The 23,292-nt window shown below is 44.3% G+C and overlaps 3 protein-coding genes across 7 annotated transcripts; 2 read left to right on the top strand and 1 right to left on the bottom strand.

The window, feature by feature from the left end:
- The first annotated feature begins 22 nt into the window (after positions 1 to 22).
- LOC115171530 (E3 ubiquitin-protein ligase RNF113A-like) lies at positions 23 to 2,871 on the top strand. Its single transcript, XM_029728461.1, is given in 11 exon segments — positions 23 to 174; positions 482 to 561; positions 648 to 699; positions 702 to 739; positions 875 to 982; positions 1,139 to 1,248; positions 1,358 to 1,464; positions 1,588 to 1,677; positions 1,790 to 1,883; positions 1,974 to 2,080; positions 2,700 to 2,871. Coding segments are annotated over 11 exon segments (957 nt in total). The 5' UTR covers positions 23 to 71; the 3' UTR covers positions 2,768 to 2,871.
- Positions 2,872 to 2,909: 38 nt separating this feature from the next.
- LOC115171527 (STE20-related kinase adapter protein alpha) lies at positions 2,910 to 12,486 on the bottom strand. Of its 4 annotated transcripts, none has more exons than XM_029728451.1 (12): positions 12,398 to 12,486; positions 11,988 to 12,067; positions 11,747 to 11,804; positions 7,114 to 7,216; positions 6,870 to 6,991; positions 5,308 to 5,416; positions 4,991 to 5,114; positions 4,746 to 4,917; positions 4,556 to 4,660; positions 4,174 to 4,424; positions 4,043 to 4,085; positions 2,910 to 3,919 (listed from the first exon to the last, which is right to left on the bottom strand). In XM_029728451.1, exons 4-12 carry the CDS (start codon positions 7,163 to 7,165, stop codon positions 3,764 to 3,766), a joined length of 1,134 nt encoding a protein of 377 aa, XP_029584311.1. In that variant the 5' UTR covers positions 7,166 to 7,216; positions 11,747 to 11,804; positions 11,988 to 12,067; positions 12,398 to 12,486; the 3' UTR covers positions 2,910 to 3,763. The 4 variants fall into 4 exon arrangements, with proteins under 4 accessions (XP_029584311.1, XP_029584312.1, XP_029584314.1 ...); XM_029728452.1 differs by having other exon boundaries at positions 11,988 to 12,028; positions 12,398 to 12,477; XM_029728454.1 differs by lacking the exon at positions 4,043 to 4,085.
- Positions 12,487 to 12,547: 61 nt separating this feature from the next.
- LOC115171525 (ATP-dependent RNA helicase DDX42) lies at positions 12,548 to 20,038 on the top strand. 2 transcript variants are annotated; one of them, XM_029728448.1, is made up of 18 exons: positions 12,548 to 12,648; positions 13,077 to 13,313; positions 13,446 to 13,593; positions 13,745 to 13,806; positions 14,303 to 14,339; positions 14,955 to 15,107; positions 15,229 to 15,333; positions 15,493 to 15,612; positions 15,714 to 15,890; positions 15,983 to 16,111; positions 16,230 to 16,329; positions 16,446 to 16,493; positions 16,587 to 16,684; positions 16,838 to 17,114; positions 17,300 to 17,526; positions 17,629 to 17,739; positions 17,862 to 17,960; positions 18,082 to 20,038. In XM_029728448.1, exons 2-18 carry the CDS (start codon positions 13,084 to 13,086, stop codon positions 18,748 to 18,750), a joined length of 2,790 nt encoding a protein of 929 aa, XP_029584308.1. In that variant the 5' UTR covers positions 12,548 to 12,648; positions 13,077 to 13,083; the 3' UTR covers positions 18,751 to 20,038. The 2 variants fall into 2 exon arrangements, with proteins under 2 accessions (XP_029584308.1, XP_029584309.1); XM_029728449.1 differs by lacking the exons at positions 12,548 to 12,648; positions 13,077 to 13,313; positions 13,446 to 13,593; positions 14,303 to 14,339 and having other exon boundaries at positions 13,600 to 13,806.
- The last annotated feature ends 3,254 nt before the right edge of the window (positions 20,039 to 23,292 follow it).

Here is a 23,292-nt window from a genome sequence, read left to right as displayed (position 1 = left end):
GAATACTGTGGCTCCTCCACGCTAGAGGTCGCTCTAAAGTTGTAACCATGTTTTTGTAAACAGAATGAAAGATGGCGGAGTCAGGGGAACCCAAGGCAACATGTACTTTTCTATTTAAAAAATCTACCAAAAAATGCAACGCTCGAAAGAGAAAAGCCAGTGACAGCGACAAAGGTGAGCTACAGTGTTTGAGTCCAGCTCAGTGTTGTTTCAAAAGCTAACCAAAAGACTGCATTGTGCATGAAAACAATGGCTATTAGTAATAGTCATTGAGCTAGCTATAGTAGCTAACTAACCTAGTTAGCTAACATTTGAAGTTTATTTAGTTAGGCGTTAAGATTGGGCTAAGTAAAAACAAAACTACTGCCAACTATAAAACATCCAAGCCATGGAAATGATTGTGCAGGTGGCCGAGTACTGTAAACACGGAAATGTCCCACTCACATGCTGATGTTTGCCTCATTGCCTCCTCCATTGTCAGATGGCAACAGTGACGAAGACAAGAATGCCGTCGTCAGAAAAGAAAAAAAGACGGGTTCAGCAAACCCTATGATTCAAAGGGTAACGTCGCATGACTGACTACAAACGAATCAGTCTTTATACGAAACATTTTTTATAGTGTGAAATCATTCTTCTCTTCTCCCCAGACAAAAAAAGTAGAGAGAGAGGTGTCATCTGCTGAAAGTGACGAGGAGAAAGAAAGAAAGTCACTGTTGCTTACAAGTCCACACGGTCAGCCGTGAGTTATTTTGAAAAAGACCTCTCCTCTACCCATTAATCTATTAACAATGTTTTGTATTTATACCCTACCTACCCATTTATTGCTCAGCCCCTTATAAAGCTAATCTCGTCCTCCTCCCTTCGCTGTGTATAGAAACCAGAGGGGCCAGATGACATGGGAGCAACTGCAATCTATGAGCTGGACACAGCAAAGGACAATGATGCTCAGGCCATCTTTGAGAGGAGTCAGAAGATCCAGGAGGCAAGACATCTGTCCCTTGTTGGAGGAACTTTGTTTCCTTCGTGTATCTACATCTTAGTATTGTATCATTTGCATTCTTCCCCCAGTTTTGTTGTAAATTGGAACAGTGTTGGTCCGCAAATGCTTAATAAGGGTCTCTATCCTCTCCCTCACCAGGAGCTGACCGGTAAAGAGGATGATAAGATCTACAGAGGAATGAACAACTACAAAAAGCACATCAAGCCCAAAGACTCCACCATGGGAAATGCATCCTCTGGCATGGTCAGGTGTGGATGCATGTTATGTGACAGAGTAAAGTTGAAATGTCTTGGGGAAAGTTTTAATTGTTTTTGCTATGTATTTGCATCATCAGTGTTTTCTCTTTTCTTTTGTCAGGAAGGGCCCAATCCGGGCCCCAGAGCACCTGAGGGCCACAGTGAGGTGGGACTACCAGCCAGACATCTGCAAGGACTACAAAGAGACTGGCTTCTGTGGCTTTGGAGGTAAGTGGGAATTTGCTGGAAGGTTGCATCCCCCAATGTTGAGCTTGGCATAGGTCCTCCTTTCCCAACTTGAATTAATCTGTGGAAGTCTCAGTCTCCTGTGTGTTTCTTTTCCCCTCTTAGACAGCTGCAAGTTCCTCCATGACCGCTCAGACTACAAACATGGCTGGCAGATTGAGAGGGAGCTGGACGAGGGGCGCTATGGGGCCAACGGTGAGTTCACAACAGGGAGAAACACAGGGCTGTGAAGATTTAAGATTCATCAGATTAGAGAGTTGTGTGTGTGTGTGATACAGCCGTTCAGTAATGTGTGGTCTGTATGTAGATGACGAGAACTACGAGGTGAGCAGTGACGAGGAGGACATGCCCTTCAAATGCTTCATCTGCCGAGAGTCCTTTAAGAACCCCGTCATCACCAAGTAAGACAATGCTCCTTAAGAACTCCTTCATTAAGTGTGTGTAGAGAAACTTCCAGCTAATCAAACCACTCATGTCTTGTTTCCCCGCAGGTGTCGGCACTACTTCTGTGAGACCTGCGCGCTTCAGCACTACCGCAAGTCCCAGCGCTGCTATGTGTGTAACGTCCAGACCAATGGCGTCTTCAACCCAGCTAAAGGTGAGGATAATGCATCTCAATTACCATGGTCAGCATAGTGGTATGGCATGTACATTAGGGAATGGCCTTGGATGGTCCACCAAAGCATCACTTTGAGCTAAGAAAACAAAACTAAAGCTACAGTAGTTTGTTGTTGACCATGGAGCTTATGTTGCCTGACTCCTCAAGCTGAATTCCTCCTCTGCTCTATCGTTTGCTACATACTTCAGTCTGAGACCGCAATCATTGAAGTCATTTGATGTTAATGAGTGGTGTTGTACAAGGTCATCAGCAATTGTATAATCTCTAACCAATGACACATTTTCTAAATGTTGCTTTACCCACGTGTGTTCTGGCCCAACCATAGGTTTTTGGGACCAGACAGACAGTCTAGAATGTATTTCCATTCTAGAAATCTTAGGGGAGGTACTCGGCTCCAGAAACTCGTGTCCAATGGCATGGCGTTTGGCCAGAGCAAGGCGTTTTGGTAGACAGGCAAGAGCTTATGCACATCGGGTAAAGGACTAGTCCTATAGTTAGTCAAATAGAAAAAGCTCACTGAATATTCATGCCCGAGGCTGTGTAAGGCTGAGTGGAGTGAGAGCTCCAGGCAGTAGCCATAAGTGTTCTTTCTCCGCAGAGCTGGCAGCCAAGATCGCCAAACACCAAGCCATGCTAGACCAGCCACCCTCTGATGAAGAAGATTAGCAACCTACTGTAAATACACACCTGTCCAATTCCATCAGTGTCTGTCTCCTCTGTTTCATTGTGTCAATATCAAGCCTTCCGGAATAAAACTCGATTTTTAAATAGCTTTTGAGTGATTACTTACAATACAATGACAGTGAGAGCCGAGGTGAAAGGTATTTATTATCAAGTAAAATAGTTGACACTCCCAACACTTTCCCTTCGTGAAACCCAGACAAACTCTGAAACAAGCACCATTGTAACATTCACTTTTTTGCAGGACATAAATGGCCAATAACAGGAAGGTTAATCAAATACATGGACCTCAGTTGGCACAGTCTAGTGTTAACTTGCTTTGCTATCTTCAGTTGAGGGATTCAGGAAGAAACAGATTTTTCTTCCCTCTCCTGTAAAACTGATGGTTCAGTATGAGAGCCTCTTCTCAGCTGTGAGGAAATACAAACACTGTCTGGTTCGTGATAGCCATGGACAAACTTCTGGAATCTTCCATCTGTTGTGCTGGCTAGATGGCTGATTGGATCAACCCTTGGTAATGCGGTCAGTAAGTCAGTTCCTGGTCTTGGTAATGTCAACAGATGGCTCTAGATAGGGTCAAGTACAGCTCAGATCAAATAAGAGGTAGAGTCTCTCTGCTCTACCTGTAATGGAACATCTCCATTGGCAAGTGAAAGAGCTGACTGGACATACTCCCCCATACGGTTCTTCGATGGGTCCAGAGCTTTAGTAGAATCTGGAGAGATGTGTGCGTGAGAGGAATTGGGTGTCAGTCAGTGCAAGGGTCTGTCTGCTCATGCATCTAATAGACTAGAGCGATAGCAAGGAGGTGAGATGGCAGCTGTCTTTTAAACCCAATCAAAGGGAGGAGAAACTGCTTAGTTTGAATTATTTACATGGACCATTTAATTAGAACAAAGCGTATCCAGTCCGAAGTCTTCTCAGAGCGTCTCTTGTTAACCTCTTGGTTACTACACACACCTCTTTCCTGTTCCTCGGTGGTCAGAAATCCCAGTCATCCACATCCATGTGGCTGAGGCCAGACTCCAGGCTGGCCAGTCCAGAGGCAGCGTCCTGAGGCTGGGTACTCACAAAGCCTGTGATGGGCGTTACAGGCCGGAACAGGTCAGGCAGAGCCTCCGATGGCCGACGCTTGATCTTGGGAAGAATGGAAAGAAATCTCATTGGGATTCTAATAATCAAATGTGTGACTGAATGAAGCCATTATGACTTACATGTTGTACATTGATGTTGAGGGGGGAGGAACTAGATCCTACTGACCTGTTTGAAGAAGGAATGACCAATGAGAGCACTGGCTGAGGGTCTGAGGGGGGGGAAATAAACAATTAAATGAGCTAAAATTCATAAGACAATCAATGTGAGGACCAGCAGCCTAGCTTGGTGTGGTTCACCTCTTCTCTGGGTCCCTCTGTAGACACAGCTCCACAAAGGCATGGAAGTGGGGAGAGAAGGTACGACTGTAGGGGTGGCTCCCCGAGGAGGAGGGCTCTCCGTTAGAGTGGTGGGCCCCTCCGGTGCTGGGGCCCTCACAGATCCCAGAGTCAGCTCCAGAGCGGGAGGGCTTCATGGTCAGCTCCTCTGGGGGGATGGTGGTGGTGTCCAACAGACAGGGGACTGTCCCATTCAGCTTCTCCAGCAACATCTAAAAGACAGGACCATGAATAGGACAGAGGGGAGGAAGAGGAATGGAGAGAGAGGCCAGTCAAGTGAGGAGCAGAATATAGATCTTTCAGAATCAAGATAGGGTGAGGTGTTGATCAGGCCACTAGTCACCTGTGTGGCTGGCATGTCTTTGAAGGGCACATGTCCATTGGCTAGCTCACAGGCTGTGATGCCAAGACTGTAGATGTCTGACCGGAAGTCGTATCCCTGCAGATTCTGACATGCACACACACACCAGGGTTGACCGATAGAAACAAACCAAGGTATTATAGTTTAAAAGCAAGGTATTGTATGGAGTTACCTGCTGCAGCACCTCTGGGCTGAGCCAGGGCAGCACCTTGATGCTATACTGGGGGAAGTCATGGACCACTCTCGCCCGCTGGCCGTGACGGATCAGACTGATGATGCTCCGCAGACCAGACATACACACCTGACCGTCTACCGAGATCAACACGTGGCTGGCCTTCACGCTCCTAAACACACAATTAGACGCCATGTCACAATCCTGCATGAAAAGTCCTGGGCCTGTGTGTACTTTGTACTTACCGGTGTACATAGCCCATGTGGTGGATGTAGTCCAGGGCTTTGAGCATGCCCAATAGGATGTAGGCGATGGCCAGCTCATTCATCCCATCAGTGAAGTGGCTGCTGATCAGGTCTCTGGCCGACCCTAGGACATGTTAGACACTACATTAGTCAGTGAGAGAGCAGAGGACTGAATAGTAGGGTTAGGTGGAGACAAATTACCTTTGTGTGGGAATGGTAACTAAAGTCCTCCGGTCTACATTTAGCTTTTGACTACATTTGACTAGGACCAGAGTGGTGTAGTGTTACAGTCAGTGCTCTCCTGTCTGAATCCTCACCATAGGCCATGAAGGGAGAGATGACCCACAGCTCATTCTGTGCTATGAAGATGCTCCTGTAGGGCAGGATGCTGGAGTGGTGGAACAGCTTAGATACATGGAGCTCAGCCTGAGAGAGAGACAGAGATTAGACTGGGTTAGGTTTAATGGACAGAGAGGGAGATTACATTGAGTTATGTAATAGATACAACTTAGACAGACAGATGGGAGGTTGGATTAGAATTTTGTATCCCAATGATAATAACAAACAATTAATAAGCTTTGACCAATCCAAGGTTTGTAAGACACTGGGTTAATAAATTAGTCAAAGACTCAGTTTCTGCAAAAGGTTCGTACAGTTTATTCAGAGAATATTCTGAAGTCCATAATACAAAGACATCCATTTTATAGTTCACTGCTTACTTACGCACATACACACGAACAGTAGGTGGGTTGTATCCCTCCCCAGAGTTCTCACCACTGTTTATCACTACCCAGCGCTGTCAGTTCCATTCCCCCGAGATTAGAGGAACCTTGAAAATGACTCCCTGTCCTATCATAAGTTTCTCAGAGTTCTAGCCAGGTCGGGTAAAAACAGTTGAATTGTTCTCGGTATTTTCTTAAACACACACATATTTCTATCCCTCACCTGTCACTACCAAACCTTATTGGACTTACATTTAGTACTTTAATCATTCATTATACATGCTACATAAACTAATAATCACTAATAGTTAGGTTTCAGGGTGGAATTATTTACCGTAATTTCCGGACTATTAAGCGCACCTGAATATAAGCCGCACCCACTGAATTATTTAAAAATTATTATTTTGAACATAAATAAGCCGCACGTCTATAAGCCGCAGGTGCCTACCGGTACATTGAAACAAATGAACTTTACACAGGCTTTAACGAAACACGGCTTGTAACAAAAAATAAAAAATTAGCAGTAAGCTTTAGTTGTCTTTTTGCACTGAGTCAATTCCTCACACTGCTGTTTCCAACGTCTTATCATCGACTCATTAAGACCAAGCTCCCGTGCAGCAGCTCTATTTCCTTTTCCAACAGCCAGATCAATCGCCTTCAACTTGAAAGCATCATATGCATTTCTCCGTGTCTTTGCCATGATGAGGGTGACAAAATGACTACCGTAATCAAAAGGATGGGAAGTTTGAGAGCGCTCGATTTAATCTAAACAGTAAACCAAAAAGTTGTTTGACCTTAACCTGTTCGGCAATTTCATTGGTCTAATGAAAGCTTCATGCCGCCAAAAAACTGAGCACGTCACAGAATGTTATTTATTTTATTTTTTTAAATTGAAAGCGGAAAAAATCCATATTAGCCGCGTCATTGTTTAAGCCGTGAGGTTCAAAGCCTGGGAAAAAAGTTGCGGCTTATAATCCGGAATTTACGGTAATCATTACCTTTAAGCATATAATTCCCTTATCATGAATGCATTCAGAGGGGAGGACTGAAAGAGTGATATAAAGACAAGGATGATTTGACTAATGTCTGTCTGCCTGGCAAAGGGAAATGTGACAGATGGATGGTAGAATGATAGATGGATGGTGACAGGTCCAGACCTGCAGGTAGTTGACCATTTCATTGGTGCAGGACTCCAGGTCAATCCGACGGATTGCTACGTGTTCCCCTGTGGGTCTGTATCTGGCAAGGTTGACGGTCATCAAGTCCTCCAGGCCTCGACCTAGCACAGCAAAACACACACCAAATTAGACTCGAGACAGGCGCACAAACAATGTATTCAACAACAAACACAAAGGCCTTGGCAGCCAAGTCACTGGGGTTGGAAGCCTGAGACTGACTGACCTATGATGGTCAGGAGCTCATAGGCGCTGCTGTCAGGGAGGAAGCTTCCCATGGTGTCCCGCCGTGGGAGTGAGGTCAGGCTCTCGTGGCTGTCTTCACGGGCCTGGGGGGGAGAGGCGGCAGCAGGGAAGGAGTTAGCATTGGAAATGATAGCATATATTGGCCCCTAGTGTTGGGCGTAACTAGTGGCATTGTGAGAGTGGCCTGCAAAGGCTTGGTCAGACGTGATGGTTGATGCTAAATCATATACAGTCACTACAGAACGGAGTGTGTACGAGCAGTACATCTAACTTCAGGTTTGAATTCTGTTGGTGGCAAATTATAAGCAAGAAGCTACATCATTTATCAATCATGCCTTCTCTAAACCTCATCACACCATAGTGCTTGAAATATTAACACTCATGGCAAGATGCATGCAGAGTGGGTACCCCAAAATAATATGCGTGTTCAGAGAGGAAGAGGCGAAGCAAGAGGTTGCACTATCGCCAAAATGTGCCCAAAATAAGCCCAATGCGTTTCAATGGGCTTATTTTGGACTTAAGCTCGTTTCCTGCCTTGCCGCCTTTGGAACAATGACTCCCATTGTTGGGCGGAGACGTGAGCATCTTGTGTATCATCTCAAACGACAAAATAGGGATCCAATAACAGTCTTAAAAAATGCTCAGAAATAAAAACTATTTTCACTGTCAAAATGTTTGAATGGAAAAAAATGTATGCAAAAAATTACAAGGAGCACATGCTCCTAAATGAAAATGTAGGAACAAATAGAAATGTAGGGGCACAATGAAAAATATTTGAGGTATTAATGACAAGAATTGACAACAATTACAAAATAGTCTCTTCCCCCCCAACGGGCACTGGTGCTCCCAAATTAAAATTCCAGGTAACAGTAAAATATTTCTATGCATATGCGACCAAAATGGTACCACTGTAGAGCCCTGGTATGGGGTGTTGTCCTAAAAATACAGTTGAAGTCGGAAGTTTACATATACTTAGGTTGCAGTCATTAAAACTTGTTTTTCAACCACCCCACAAATTTCTTGTTAACAAACTATAGTTTTGGCAAGTTGGTTATGACATCTACTTTGTGCATGACACAAGCCAGTTTTCCAACAATTGTTTACAGACAGATTATTTCACTTAATCACTAATCATTCCAGTGGGTCAGAAGTTTACATGCACTAAGTTGACTGTGCCTTTAAACAGCTTGTAAAATTCCAGAAAATGGCATCATGGCTTTAGAATCTTCTGATAGGCTAATTGACATCATTTGAGTCAATTGGAGGTGTACCTATGGATGCATTTCAAGGCCTACCTTCAAATTCAGTGCCTCTTTGCTTGACATCATGGGAAAATCTAAAGAAATCAGCCAAGTCTGGTTCATCCTTGGGAGCAATTTCCAAATGCCTGAAGGTACCACATTCATCTGTACAAACAATAGTACACAAGTATAAACACAATGGGACCACGCAACCGTCATACCGCTCAGGAAGGAGACGCGCTCTGTCTCCTAGAGATGAACGTACTTAGGTGCGAAAAGTGCAAATCAATCCCAGAACAACAGCAAAGGACCTTGTGAAGATGCTGGAGGAAATGGGTACAAATGATCTATATCCACAGTAAAACGAGTCCTATATCGACATAACCTGAAAGACCGCTCAGCAAGGAAGAAGCCAGTGCTCCAAAACCGCCATAAAAAAGCCAGACTACAGTTTGCAACTGCACATGGGGACAAAGATCATACTTTTTGGAGAAATGTCATCTGGTCTGATGAAACAAAAATAGAACTGTTTGGCCATAATGACCATCATCATGTTTGAAAATGGGGAGGCTTGCAAGCCGAAGAACACCATCCCAACTGTGAAGCACGGGGGTGGCAGCATCATGTTGTGGGGGTGCTTTGCTGCAGGAGGGACTGGTGCACTTCACACGATAGATGGCATCATGAGGAAAGAAAATGTGGATATATTGAAGCATCATCTCAAGACATCAGTCAGGAAGTTAAAGCTTGGTCGCAAATGGGTCTTCCAAATGGACAATGACCCCAAGCATACTTCCAAAGCTGTGGCAAAATGGCTTAAGGACAACAAAGTCAATGTATTGGAGTGGCCATCACAAAGCCCTGACCTCATCCTATAGAACATTTGTGGGCAGAACTGAAAAATGTGTGTGAGCAAGGAGGCCTACAAACCTGTCACAGTTACACCAGCTCTGTCAGGAGGAATGGGCCAGAATTCACCCAACTTATTGTGGGAATCTTGTGGAAGGCTACCCGAAACGTTTGACCCAAGTTAAACAATTTATAGGCAAATACTAATTGAGTGTATGTAAACTTCTGACCCACTGGGAATGTGATGAAAGAAATAAAAGCTGAAATAAATCATTCTATTATCCTGACATGTCGCATTCTTAAAATAAAAAAGTGGTGATCCTAACTGACCTAAGACAGGGAATTGTTACTAGGATTAAAATGTCAGGAATTGTGAAAAACTGGAGTTTAAATGTATTTGGCTAAGGTGTATGCAAACTTCTGACTTCAACTGTATTAGGTTATTAATACAAAAATATGCATTAACAGCTTAATAACCATTTCTCTACCAATTTCCAGCCAGCATTGCGAGGTAGATGCCCTTCACGTTAAATCACTTAGACGGGGTTGCCATGCATTGCCAAAAATGGAACTCGATCCATTCCATTCAACTCCAGTTCACAACCATTGGTGGATCCAGAGATTTCCACAACAGTGACACATTAGACATGAGCAAATAACCAGTTGCTCATACCCTCGGCTTTCTAGTAAGTGAGAACTACAGTGATCACAGGCAACAGACAGTGTCCACACTTCAGACTTAAACTACTTCACAAACATGAAACAGGCTTGGTCAAAATTAGTGAGGACTTTCAGTGAAGAACAACAGAAACCATAAATCAAATAGTAACACCATGTTAAGACCACACTGAGGTTCCTAAGGGCCCATTAAGGCCGGCTTTACAGGGTGATCATCTGTCAGCTGAGACCAAACAGCCGTTTTCCGTGACAGCCTTAAAAGACAAGTACAGGTCAATTAAGCCTGGTAGTTACAGATGACCCGTCATTGCCCACTCTAAAAAGACAAACTGTGGTCAACTTTATGAATCAGGAAGGACTGTTTTGAACTCTGGAGCAACCGATGGAGCCATCAGGTAACAAGTAGTATAAATGGGCTGATCCATCTATCCACTTATACTGATCACATCTTTTTTTCATCAGACTTGACAACCTCGGTTGGGTTGGAGGAGAGAGCAACTATATCTCATCAAGAGGACATCACTACTGTAAGCTCCATCAATCTCCCAACTCCCCCAATAGGAAACCCTGGTGGGTGAAGTAGGATGGGCCTCAAAATATAAAGCACATACAGCGCAGCATTGTGAATCAGATGCCCATGCACAAAAGCACACAGGGCTTGTGAATTCATTCACGTTGGCTCCACCCTCACACACAGGCAGATGGAACGATCGAGAGCCGTGACTGGAGTACCGCACTTACTTTCCTGTGAGAGCTTCCCTGAGCTTGCTCTGTGGTAGAGAAACCACATCAATGACAAACACAAGAGAAGGATCTGTGTTTAGAGCAGCTCAGGAACCATTAGGTACACTGTAAGTGTAAAGTATAGCATGTGGTGTTTGTTGCAGGAGTCAGAACAATGCTGCTAGCTGGCTCCCATAACAAGGAGGATTCAGTTTAGGCTAATTAGATAACTCTGATGCATCTGTTAAATCAGTGAGGAATCTGAGGAATCAGTCAAGCAGGATCGAGTGATTATGCATTGCCATGGGAACAGGAAGCAGCCAAAACCACAACTTAATCAAGCGCATGAACGAACACAGAACAATTATGCAATGTGAGCTGAGCGCACAGAAATATGAAGATAATGCTAAGCTTGATAGTGAAGCCACCCCCCCCCCAGCTATTCAGTTCCTCTCTATGTAAACCGATTCTTCAACCACTGATAAATTGACAGTGCTTTCCTGTCCTCATGTTGGTGTCTAATAAGACCCACATACTGTAGAAACATCTCTTTGAACCTGCCTCATCCCCACCACACTTGTTACCCTTAAAATATGATTTCCATAATAAATATTTGACCTAGGTATCATGTCAACTTCGTATATACTACAAAGACCAACAGCGCAACAGAATATTAATCTGACATGCAGTATTCTGAGGCTGCACATTTACTGCATTGATCAAGTCTGCCAGACAAGGAGACATCACACTGGAACAAACTCTTCATGGCACACATGTAAGGTACAGTGAGACATTTGACACCTGTAGAACATTTAAGCAAGCAGTAGCTCTTATGTGTCCTGAATCTATGTGGGAGACAGAGGTATCCAGCCACATATTGCCAAAGAACCAATGCTGATTGGATTCTAGTAGGTTTAAATTGTATTATACCAATTGTTTGTTAGAGTGTGTTGCCTTTTAAAAACTGCGCAATGCAATATCTTGTTTTGAAAGCAAAGCTGCTCTTAGGATATAGCTAGCAGGTTCTGTATGAGGGTTGGACAACTTCATAGCTGATGATAGGTCTTGTGTGTAAGCAGCAGTTGATTGGGGAAGCCTTTTCAGCATAACCTTTGACCTTACCTGCAAAAAACTCAAAATCCCTCAGGCTCTCCACACTCAATTTCTCTGAGACCCAGCGCTGGGATTGAGAAAGGGAGAAAGAAAGAGACAGATAGGGCAGATACCACAGGTCAATCACTTCTCCAATAACTGATCATTGCTGTGGCACTGACTGGTAAGGATTCAGCACAAGTATTTGATACATGTTCTAGACTGAGCTCTAACGCCAACAGGCAGGGGAGCGCTAACAGAGTTCACTCACCAGAAAAGACATGGATCTGTCGATTGTGGCAGCTAGAACCGCTGAAACCCCATCCAGAAAAAAATCCTCCAAAATAAATACTAACACAGTAACAGAGGAAAGGTAACACGTTAACGTTACTTCGCTATGAACAAGACATGTAGCTAACTATAACCTACCTATTGCCTATAGAATAATTTAAATTGTAATGTTAATGTGAAAACTATTTCACAAATAGTATAAATAGATAGGCCCAAAAACATTTTATTAGCAGGACTACTAGCTAACGTTAGCAAGCTACAGTAAAATATAGCTATGTATAAAATAATAATAATAACGTTAGCGTGGCTAGCTTACGCTACCTTTTTCATTACATTAAACAACACAAATTAGCTAGGCAGCTATATAAACCACGATAGCTAGTAACTTACCTGTATGTTAACTTGAAGGAATAGCTCGCTAATATCTGGTGGAGCGAGTTTGTTAGCTACCATTTTCAACAAACTATTATCGAAAAGGGGCGGTAACTAATGTCACATGTTTGCGTTGATTGGTTCGTTGTTGTGAGACGCAATCCGTCGCGCGTAATCTACGTCTACACACGGTAATGACGCAAAACACTTTCGAGTCGCGCAGAGAGATTTGGCAGTGGTAAACAGATCTTTCTTGGTGGTGAAAACAGGTAAATAAACAGTACATTAATCCATGAGGTTAGTTTATAGTGTATAACGTACACTAGATTGAACTGCTTTTGCAAATATCCTTTGACAAGCCATATTTGCTCAGTCAATCTTTTGTCACACACCTACTCGTCGTGCTGCTGCGGCCCTAGAGAAGCGTAGCATGCTAACGTTAGCTAGTTTAATGTAGCCAATTAATGAGATCCAAACATTAGCTAGACACAGATTAATGCAATATTTTATATCTACATTTGCCAGAAGCCACAGATAATCGTTGACATCCCCCAGACAGTGATTTACGAGATGATTAGCATTTAGCAGACGTTTGTGGGTGACACAAGGCCTGCGATGAATGGACTGGAATGCAACAGCAATGTACAACAGTCAAATACCAAATGTGATGTTCTTTCTTTTCCCCTTGCTTCTGTAGGACAGCTATGAACTGGAGCAAGGGTGGCCCAAGTGGTAAGCGAGGGTTCGGTTTTGGAGGATTTTCCCTTGGTGGTGGTGGTGGAGGAGGCGGAAAGAAAGAAGAACTGCGCGTGCCTCAGAAATCCCACACGTCCTTCGGAGGCGCAGGGACAGCTGGAGGTTATGGCAAGAACCAGCAACTCCCAGCATTCTACAAGATAGGAACAAAAAGAGCAAATTTTGATGAAGAGAATGCGTGAGTATAGACTTTCCTTTAGGGTGGGGTTTGATGTGCTTCGTATGCTGTATGATCAATCAGTTATGCAGGATGTATTAGATTGATTTCAATGACATTTGACTGGTGATAACTTTCCTAACCCATTTCCAGGTATTTTGAAGATGATGAAGAGGAGTCAAGCAGCACAGATTTGCCATATATCCCAGCTGAGAACTCCCCCACACGGCAACAATTCCAGTCTGGAGGGGGCTCAGACAGTGAGGATGATCCTCTGGATGCCTTCATGGCCCAAGTGGAGGTGAGTCAAGGATTCCCCTCTTAGACCTGGATCATGTAGGAATATACACATTTTCTCCGTAGTTCGTCTGTTTAAAATCAGGGGTTATTGTCACAGAGCTTTTGGGAAATATTGCAGAGGGGTATATTGTTCACCCTCTTGTCTGCTTTAGGACCAAGCAGCTAAAGACATGAAGAAACTGGAGGAAAAAGAGAAGGAAAAGAAGGTTGAAAAGTAAGATCCCTTCAATTTCTACCCTTTAAGCTTAGGGCCTTCAAAATGACCTTGTCAATAATATAAGCAAAAATATTATTAGCAAAGGCCCTATTCAAGGCCACCAGGCAGGCAGGTGTAGTACATTCTTCCCATGCACCTGTGTATTGATTTGCACATATTTCCATGGTAATTAGTCAAGTGTCAAAATTATTAATCTATTCTCATCCCAAAACTCTAGCGTGCTATTAAGATACTGTAGATATAAAGTTCCCACTTCAACTGCAATCATTCACCACTGTGAAGCAAAGATATGTCTCATTTGAAATAATCTGTCTTGCCGTTCAATTACCTTAAATTTCCCCAGTTGGTCCATACTGTAGGTAACTAATCAAGCCTGCCTTGCATGGCGACTTTGTAGGGAGGGGATAAGCGTGACATTAGACAGGTTGTGGGGAATCATGGGTGAACAAACGAGTCGCAGGGAAGTTTTTTTTTTCTCCGCTTGTTTTTACAGGGGTATACGTGATGACATTGAAGAGGAAGATGAACAAGTAAGTGATCCATCCAACGTTCCTAATTTACTACTGATCAGAGAGCCTCCAGACCCCAACCTCCCCTCCCGACCCATCTATGGCCAAGTCTCACCACCTTCCACATCTCACTCTTTTTTTCTCTCTTTTACTCTCTCGCTCTCTCACACTATGCTAACAAACCCAATTGCAGGTTGAATCCTTCGCCCTATACTTCTTGGATATCTACATGCATACTTGTGGTGTCAATTCTATATATTTTTTAAATATACCCATGCCTAAACTAAGCATGTTGATTAATAGTTTATCATCTCTTTTCAAATATGCCATACTGTAATGAATGTTTACTATTAACTGGTGCTGTTCTTACTACTTTGTGAAGGGGGGGTTATAAAATCTGACACTGTGATCAATTTCAGCCCGAATAACGCAAAGACTGGTTTAAACTGAGTGTTAAAACATAAAATGGCTTAGACTCCGACATTGATATGGGCGATCATCAGAGCATTTTGCCGTTGACTGTATTTCAATGTATATCCCCCGGTTATGAGAGTGGTAAGAGTGCCTGCATGAATGTGTGCTACATTAGGCGTTTAAGCTGACTCTGGTTGACTCATGCGGCTGTGCTCTGTGCAGGAAGCTTACTTCCGCTACATGGCAGAGAATCCCACAGCTGGGCTGACTGCAGAGGATGAGGATGAGAACATAGACTACGACAGTGATGGGAATCCCATTGCCCCCACCACTAAGAAGATCATCATGCCCCTGCCCCCGATGGACCACTCTGAGGTAACAGCTGCATACTGCACCTATCTGACCTAAGAGGTAGGAAGTCATATGTTATCTTGTCAATTGGATTTTTATTTTATTTTAGTGTCTGAGGTCCTACATTTATGTCATCCCCTTATAGATTGACTACCCACCTTTTGAGAGGAACTTCTACAACGAGCATGAGGAGCTTCTCAGCCTGACAGGCACAGAGGTGTTTGAGCTGAGACACAAACTCAACCTGCGGGTAAGTGTCCGGAGAAGGACACGCACACATACAACCACATCTAAACCCAACCACACAATCCTAGCCAACATACCACTTACAGACAACTGTTGTATGATCCCATTGTCTCTTTAACCAAAAGCCTCTTGTCTATTTATTTTGCTTCATTGACTTTGGCAGGTGTCTGGTGCCGCCCCTCCTAAACTCTCCACCAGCTTCGCCCACTTTGGGTTTGACGAGCAGCTGATGCACATAATCCGCAAGTCGGAGTACACTCAGCCAACACCTATTCAGTGCCAGGTACCTAAGCAGTTTGTTTCCTAGGTCTTTTTTTTGTACTTTTAAATTGCTTTAGTAGCAAATAGGCCTCACCTGTATTTTCTTCCTCATCTGTCCTGTAGGGAGTTCCCATTGCCCTGAGTGGACGTGACATGATTGGCATTGCGAAAACTGGTAGTGGCAAGACTGCAGCCTTCATCTGGCCCATGCTAGTTCACATCATGGACCAGAAGGAACTAGAGACTGGAGAGGGGCCCATCGCAGTCATCGTGTGCCCCACCAGGGAGCTCTGTCAGCAGGTAAGACAGCCAGGGAGAGATGGGTCAGGAACAAAACATTTCCATGACAAAAAGTTGATTTGGCCCCTGAAAATGATGGTTGTGCTCCCTAGATCCACGCGGAGTGTAAGCGTTTTGGGAAAGCCTACTCCCTGCGCTCGGTGGCGGTGTATGGAGGAGGCAGCATGTGGGAGCAGGCCAAGGCTCTTCAGGAGGGGGCAGAGATAGTTGTGTGCACCCCGGTAAGAGCTCTAGTTGACAATCACTGTGGTAGACTGTGTTTAGTCTTAATGTATTAGAGGAAAATAATCCCCTGAGGTCATTTCACTTATTGGGTTGTGTATGTTGTTGTTCACACAGGGTCGTCTGATTGACCATGTGAAAAAGAAGGCCACCTCTCTACAAAGAGTGACATACCTGGTGTTTGATGAGGCAGATAGAATGTTTGATATGGGCTTTGGTAAGTTGGCTTTCCTATCTTTATTTTGTTCCCAATGACCACTAGGCCCAGAAGATTGTTCACTGAAATTGGTTTGACGCCTATTTATATTATATACTTTTGGAAACTTTTTTCAGAGTATCAAGTGAGATCCATTGCCAGCCATGTCCGACCTGATCGACAGAGTAAGTGTGTGTATGTGTGCATGTACACTTGTTAGAGGCTTTAGATAAGACAACCTCATCCTATGAACCTTAACTTTACTCCTGTTCTCACAGCTCTTCTGTTCAGCGCCACCTTCCGTAAGAAGATTGAGAGGCTGGCTAGAGATATCCTGGTGGACCCCATCCGTGTGGTGCAGGGAGACATCGGGGAGGTAAGACCCGTGGCTCTTCTCACACCATCTGATTGCAGCTTCTATAATTTATTTAAAGTTCTACATTGCCAGAACAGTCAACCAGCTGGCAGCAGAACATTTTCTGGAGTTTAGTCATCTAAAGTTCTTCAAACCTCCATCCTTCCTCCCCAGGCCAATGAGGATGTGACCCAGATAGTGGAGATCATGCCCAGTGGGGTGGAGAAGTGGGGCTGGCTGACCCGCCGCCTGGTGGAGTTCACCTCCTCTGGCTCTGTACTTATCTTCGTCACCAAGAAGGCCAACTGTGAAGAGCTGGCCACCAACCTGACCCAGGAGGGCCACAGCCTGGGCCTGCTGCACGGAGACATGGACCAGAGTGAGAGGAACAAGGTCATCGCTGACTTCAAGAAGAAGAGTCTGCCCGTGCTGGTGGCCACCGACGTGGCAGGTGAGGTGGGGGTGGGCTGCAGACGAGGGGGTGGGGAATGAATGTGGCACAACATTCCAATCATCAGAGATCTGTGTATGATTACACAGACACTGACAATGATTTGATTGTTTTTGCCTGAATTCCAGAGCTCCTACATACTTGTCATTCTATCATTCACTCCTTCTTTGTGATTTCCTCCCTAGCCCGTGGTCTGGATATCCCTTCAATACGCACAGTAGTGAACTATGACGTGGCTCGGGACATCGACACACACACACACCGCATTGGCCGAACAGGTCGTGCTGGAGAAAAGGGTGTTGCCTACACCCTTCTCACCAGTAAAGACACATCATTTGCAGGAGACCTTGTGCGTAACCTGGAGGGAGCCAATCAAAGCGTCTCTAAGGAACTGATGGACTTGGCAATGCAGGTAAGACATTCTACATGTCCCTGACTGACCGTTGAGGACGGCTATGGAAAGGTTCATTTTACATGACGTCTTTACTGACCTGCTTTGATGTATTCCTCTCAGAATCCCTGGTTCAGGAAATCACGCTTCAAGGGCGGCAATGGGAAGAAGCTAAACATTGGAGGAGGTGGTCTGGGCTACAGAGAGAGGCCAGGATTGGGAGCTGAAAGTTCTGTGAGTTGGCCATGTCTATTTGTAACATAAATTGTGTTATTTGTAGTGTTTTATGTTTTTGGTAGATCAGTGGCATAATAGTGTAACTCTTAGTGATTGTTGACATTTTGTTGTTTCTCCAGGAGCGTAGTGGTGGTGCTGCCATGGGTAACTATGAGGGCTACAGCAAGCCTACCGGAGCCATGGGAGACCGCATGTCAGCAATGAAGTCAGCCTTCCAGGTAACTAAACTGTCACTCACTCTCTATTCTGTTAGCTTTAAATTATCCCTTTTTCTCATTAATTATTTCTGTACGTCTAGAAGTCCCTCTTTAATCGTTGTATGCGTCTATTTTTCCCCAGTCTCAGTATAAGAACCACTTTGTGGCAGCATCCGGCATGGTTCCTAAACTCACCACTAAGTCCAGTAGCTCTTCAGGCTGGACCAGTGCTGGAAGTCTGAGCTCTGTCCCCACCGGGGCCCCTGAGGGCCCAGACCGGCCCCGTGGGTCCCCCTCCTTAGCCATGGCCCCTCCAGCAGCCCTCGGCATGGGCACCAAGATGGCAGGCTTCACCAGCGCCGGCTCCCTGAGCTCTGTCTCAGACAGCCAGGCCACTGCTCCTCAGGGGTATGCCACCCCACCCTCACCCAGGGAAGGGCCCCGTGACAGACATGGTGATGACAGGAGTCGCCATGGAGATGGCCACTATCGTGACAGGAGAGACAGGAGCGAGCGGCACAGTGGCGGGGGGGAGCGGGACCGCCATGGGGAGCGGGACCGCCACGCAGACCGCGACAGATACGGGGACAAGGATCGCCATGGCAGCAGCGGGCGCCATGGCGATAGTCGTAATGGAGACGGAAGTAGAAGGGACAGGGAGCGAGACGATTGTAGAGGTGACAGGGAGAGTGGAGACAGGGCAGGGAGTGAAGGAAGGGGGGACAGAGCTGAGGGGAGAGGAGACCGAGAGGAAGACGGCTTTGCAGTCCCAGATCCACCAAAACGCAAAAAGAGTAGGTGGGACAACTAAAGCACAAAACACATCACCTGAAAAGCAACCAACCAACTGTTCTTAGATGAGCATGCCTAGTCTGTAGATGCACAGCTGGTCATTTCAGCTGAAACATGCACAGAATTTCAAGGGTTAATGTGTGAACCGACCCTACTGCGCGGTCTAAATGCAAGGGGAAAGATATGCTATCCTGCATTGGTTGGGGATTCAGTAACATGGCTCCTGATTGTCAGCTTATCTGAAGAAGTGTTGAGATTTTGGATAGAGTTCCAATCTACTGTGCATGGAGAAAAAAATCTACTGTAAATATACCATCCAGAAAGTTTTAACCTCACCATAAGTGAGATGATCAATCTTTCTGGTCAATAGAAGGGAGCAGTGGAGCTGTTATGCAGTCCTGACGCCACAGAAAACACCTGTGATTGAGATGTCTGTTGTATTCTTACGTCCTTTCTCACTGGACACCCCCCTGTCGTTCTAGTTAAACTCTTAGCCCTGAGTAACCCAACACAGACCTAAGGGACTAAATGTGAGTGTGTATTATCAACCCACGTTAATGACAGATCTCCTTTTTATAAGTGTACTACTTCCTGTGAATCCATCTGTGTTTGTGAACTTTGCATCTTGTATTCACTTCTTAGTAAAGTGCCTCTGTCACTTAGGTGTTTTTTATGCTTTTGAAAGTGGAGTGTATGTAAAAATGTATTTGTTAATTTTTGTGTGAGGCTACGCTTGAGTTCATTCACAGGAGGATGTCAAGTATTTTTGATAAAAAAAATGGTTTTGGCAGTTTATTTTGTTTGTCTATAGTTTCCTTTTCTGTTTGTAATTTGTCAATGGCAGTTCTATAAGTGTGCATTCTAAACTTAGCTACATCTGACACAGCCGTTCTGAACTGTAATAAACAGAAATTCACTTGGTCCCACATTTGTCACCACTCACTACGTTTGGACACCTGATATTGTAGAAGTGGTTATATGCTAGTGAAAAACTGAACTCTCAAACTCCATAACGTTCTGTTTCAAAAGCTTCCATTTTGGAATCGGCTTCTGTCTTGAAAATGACTAGTCTTAGGCATGAAAATACCCATGAGGTTCTCTGTTATATATATATCTGTAATTTGCACACAAGATGTGACATGAACAGCTGTCATTGTGAGGATATAATTGCCAATTCCTTTTTGCATCTAATGCATTTTTGCTCCTCAGTGTACATGTAACTTCCATAGACAATAGGGTTAAGACTGAGCAGATACATGTGAAAAAACAATGGTCTAATTTTTGTTAATAAAATCATGTGGTTTTTAGTTGTGTCTTTTTGGGTGGTTTGTAGGGTACCTTTTTAGAAGGTATCCAGAGCCAGCCACAACTCTGGGTGCATCTCTTTCCTCACACATATGGAGAATCTCAATTGCAATCTCCTTGTATCCGCTCTCCTTGCCACCTCAAAACCCATTGGATGAGAAATCCAGAGGTCCCTCCCCTCTGATCTTCTCTTCCAATGGGTTTTGAGGAAGCGGGGGGGGGTGTGAGGAGTATGCAATTGAGAAAAGGCCATGTTCTTCTGATTGACCATGTGAGAAAGAATGCCACCACCCGGAAGAGAGTGATATTCCTGCTGTTTTAGCTAGCAGATCCGACCCAGTTGCTTACAGCTGATCTGGAGTAGGACAGGCCTGTTTAGATTAACACACTCTGCTGGTTACTGGTGTTTGTGAGGCAGATCCCATGTTTGATATGGGCTTTGGTGAGTTGACTGCCTTTACTTTACCAAAGACTGGTCTGTATTTTGTCACCTATTTATATATTCTTTTGGTATCCTTTTTCAGAGTATCAAGTGAGGTCCAACGCCAGCCATGTCCAGCCTTATCGACAGAGTAAGTGTGTGCCTGTGTAAGGAAGAATCTTAATTGCATACTCCTCGCGTCCCCTCCTCTTCGGTGGGGTTTAACGGCAGTTGGCATCCAATATGTTGCATTACAGTCCCCAACTGGACTATAGTATAAATCCATTATACTTTGTGATAGAAAATACTAAATAAAATAAAAACACTCTTGAACTAACCCTACACTCATTAAAAACCCACTAGCCCATTCCACTACTTTGACCCTATCTGCTCCTACACCATGCCAACGGCCTGAGAGGACAGGACACCGCCACTCAACACACACTGTAACTCTTCTGAAGTCAAATCTTATACAACCAAATACTTCTCTGCAGCTGCCACCAGAACATCTATTTTTTGTTACGGAAGTATATATCACTCGTTGGCCTATCCTTCTTTGCTGGCACAGATCTACTACTCACAGGGATCCTGCCAGGATCCCTCACCCTTGACCCATCCTCCTCTACTTTCTTCACAGCCTCAGCATATGCCACCTCAACCCGCCTCTCTCGCACAGGACACTTCCAATCCCTAGCAACATGGGCACCCCTACAGTTGCACACACAACTTTTTCCACAGAATCTACACAATCCTCTGTCCCATGCCCTCTTGCACACTTCCCACATCTTGGAATCTCCCTCCTACACACTGGTGTGACATGACCATAAATGTGGCACCTGAAACACTGCAGTGGAATCGGCACGAAAGCTCTAACAGGATAACTGATATATCGTAACATGACTTTGGCAGGTAAAGACTCTGATTCAAAAGGACAGACTGTGACACCTCTGTTTTCATCTCCTTCCCAAAACCCATTAGAAGAGGTCAGAGAGGAGGGACCCTTTGCTTTCTCATCCAATGGGTTTTGAGGAGAGAGGACTCGAGGAGTATGCAACTGAGATTCTCCCTATGTGCCCATGTACACTTGTTAAAGGCACAGGGTGAATTTACACAGGCAGCTCCATTCAGACTTTTTTCTCTCACTAATTGGTCTTTTGACCAATCAGATCAGCAATGAAAAAGATCTGATGTGAAAATATTTGATTGGTGATTGGTTAAAAATATCATAATTGGGCTCCCTGTTTAAACGCAGCCTTAGTGTACAAAACCTCTCCTACCTGGAGGGGAGTCTGCTACCTATTGGTTGCCACACACCTCAGTCAATGTAATCAACCAAATCACGTCCACCTGAAAGAGGCGGGACTACCTCTTTAAATATCCCCACCTGCAATAACTAGCCCCTTTCAAACCAAACCAGCATGGAACACTTACCCATAAATGAAGCCATAAAGACCAAGCCTGTTTTAAAATGTCCAACGGCTACCATCTCCCTGTTTTCTTGAAGACCTACCAGGAGGCCTACCAAGCGCCGTACCATATGGTCTACTAAATGACCTGCCAATTGGCTACCCGCAGGCTACCTGCTACCTCCCCGCCGCAGGCTACCAGCTACACCCCACCAAGGTGCTCTCCTTCCAGTGGTCAATGTACCAAACCCCCCAGAGCGCTCCTCCTCCAGCTAGTCGCAGCCTACAGTACATTCAGAAAGTATTCATACCCCTTGACCTATTCCACATTTTGTTATTCAAAATAGGTGAGGATTTTTTTGAGGATAATACCTCATGATGACAGTGAAAAAATATTTTACATTTATTTTGGCAAATGTATTGAAAATGAAATATAGAAATTTCATTTGCGTAAGTTGTTGACACCCCTGAGTCAATATTTTATAGAAGCACCTTTGGCACCGACTACAGCGGAGTCTTTCTGGGTAAGTCTCTAAGAGCTTTCTACACCTGGATTGTGCAACATTTACCTATATTCTCTTAAAAAAAATTCAAGCTCTGTCAAATTGGTTTTCAGGTCTTGCCATAGATTTTCAAGTAGATTTAAGTAAACTTTAACTCGGCCACTCCGGAACAGTCACTGTCTTATTGGTAAGCAGCTCCAGTGTAGATTTGGCCTTGTTTTTAAGTTGTTGTCCTGCTGAAAGGTGAATTTATCTCCCAGGGTCTTGTGGAACGCAGACTGAACCAGATTTTCCGCTAGGATTTTGCCTGTGCTTAGCTCAGTTATAAAGGATTGGTGTCCCACCTGCGGAACAGTTGAGCTAACGTAGGCTAATGTGGTTAGCATGAGGTTGTAAGTAACACGAGAATTTCCCAGGATGTAGACATATCTGATATTGGCAGAAAGCTTAAATTATTGTTAATCTAACTGCACTGTCCAATTTACAGTAGCTATTACAGTGAAATAATACCATACTATTGTTTGAGGAGAGTGCACAGTTCTGAACTTGAAAATGTATTAAACAAATTAGGCACATTTGAGCAGTCTTGATACAAGATTTTGAACAGAAATACAATAGTTAATTGGATCAGTCTAAAACTTTGAACAAATACTGCTGCCATCTAGTGTCCAAAATCTAAATTGCTCCTGGGCTGGAATAAACCATAATGTATTTTCTCTTGCATTTCAAAGACGATGGTTGAAAGATGATGGTATTATCTTTCAACCCAGATCTAATGGGTTATAATCTCCTACATTAACATTAACATCCTACATTAAACATTTCCACAAACTTCAAAGTGTTTCCTTTCAAATGGTATCAAGAATATGCATATCCTTGCTTCAGGTCCTGTGCTACAGGCAGTTAGATTTGGGTATGTCATTTTT

The sequence above is a fragment of the Salmo trutta genome, chromosome 32 (assembly GCF_901001165.1).
Source record: "Salmo trutta chromosome 32, fSalTru1.1, whole genome shotgun sequence".
In the NCBI taxonomy this organism is placed as follows: Eukaryota; Metazoa; Chordata; class Actinopteri; order Salmoniformes; family Salmonidae; genus Salmo; species Salmo trutta.
The sequence above is the reverse complement of the archived record's forward strand: the minus strand, read 5'-3'. Positions and strand labels throughout refer to the sequence as shown.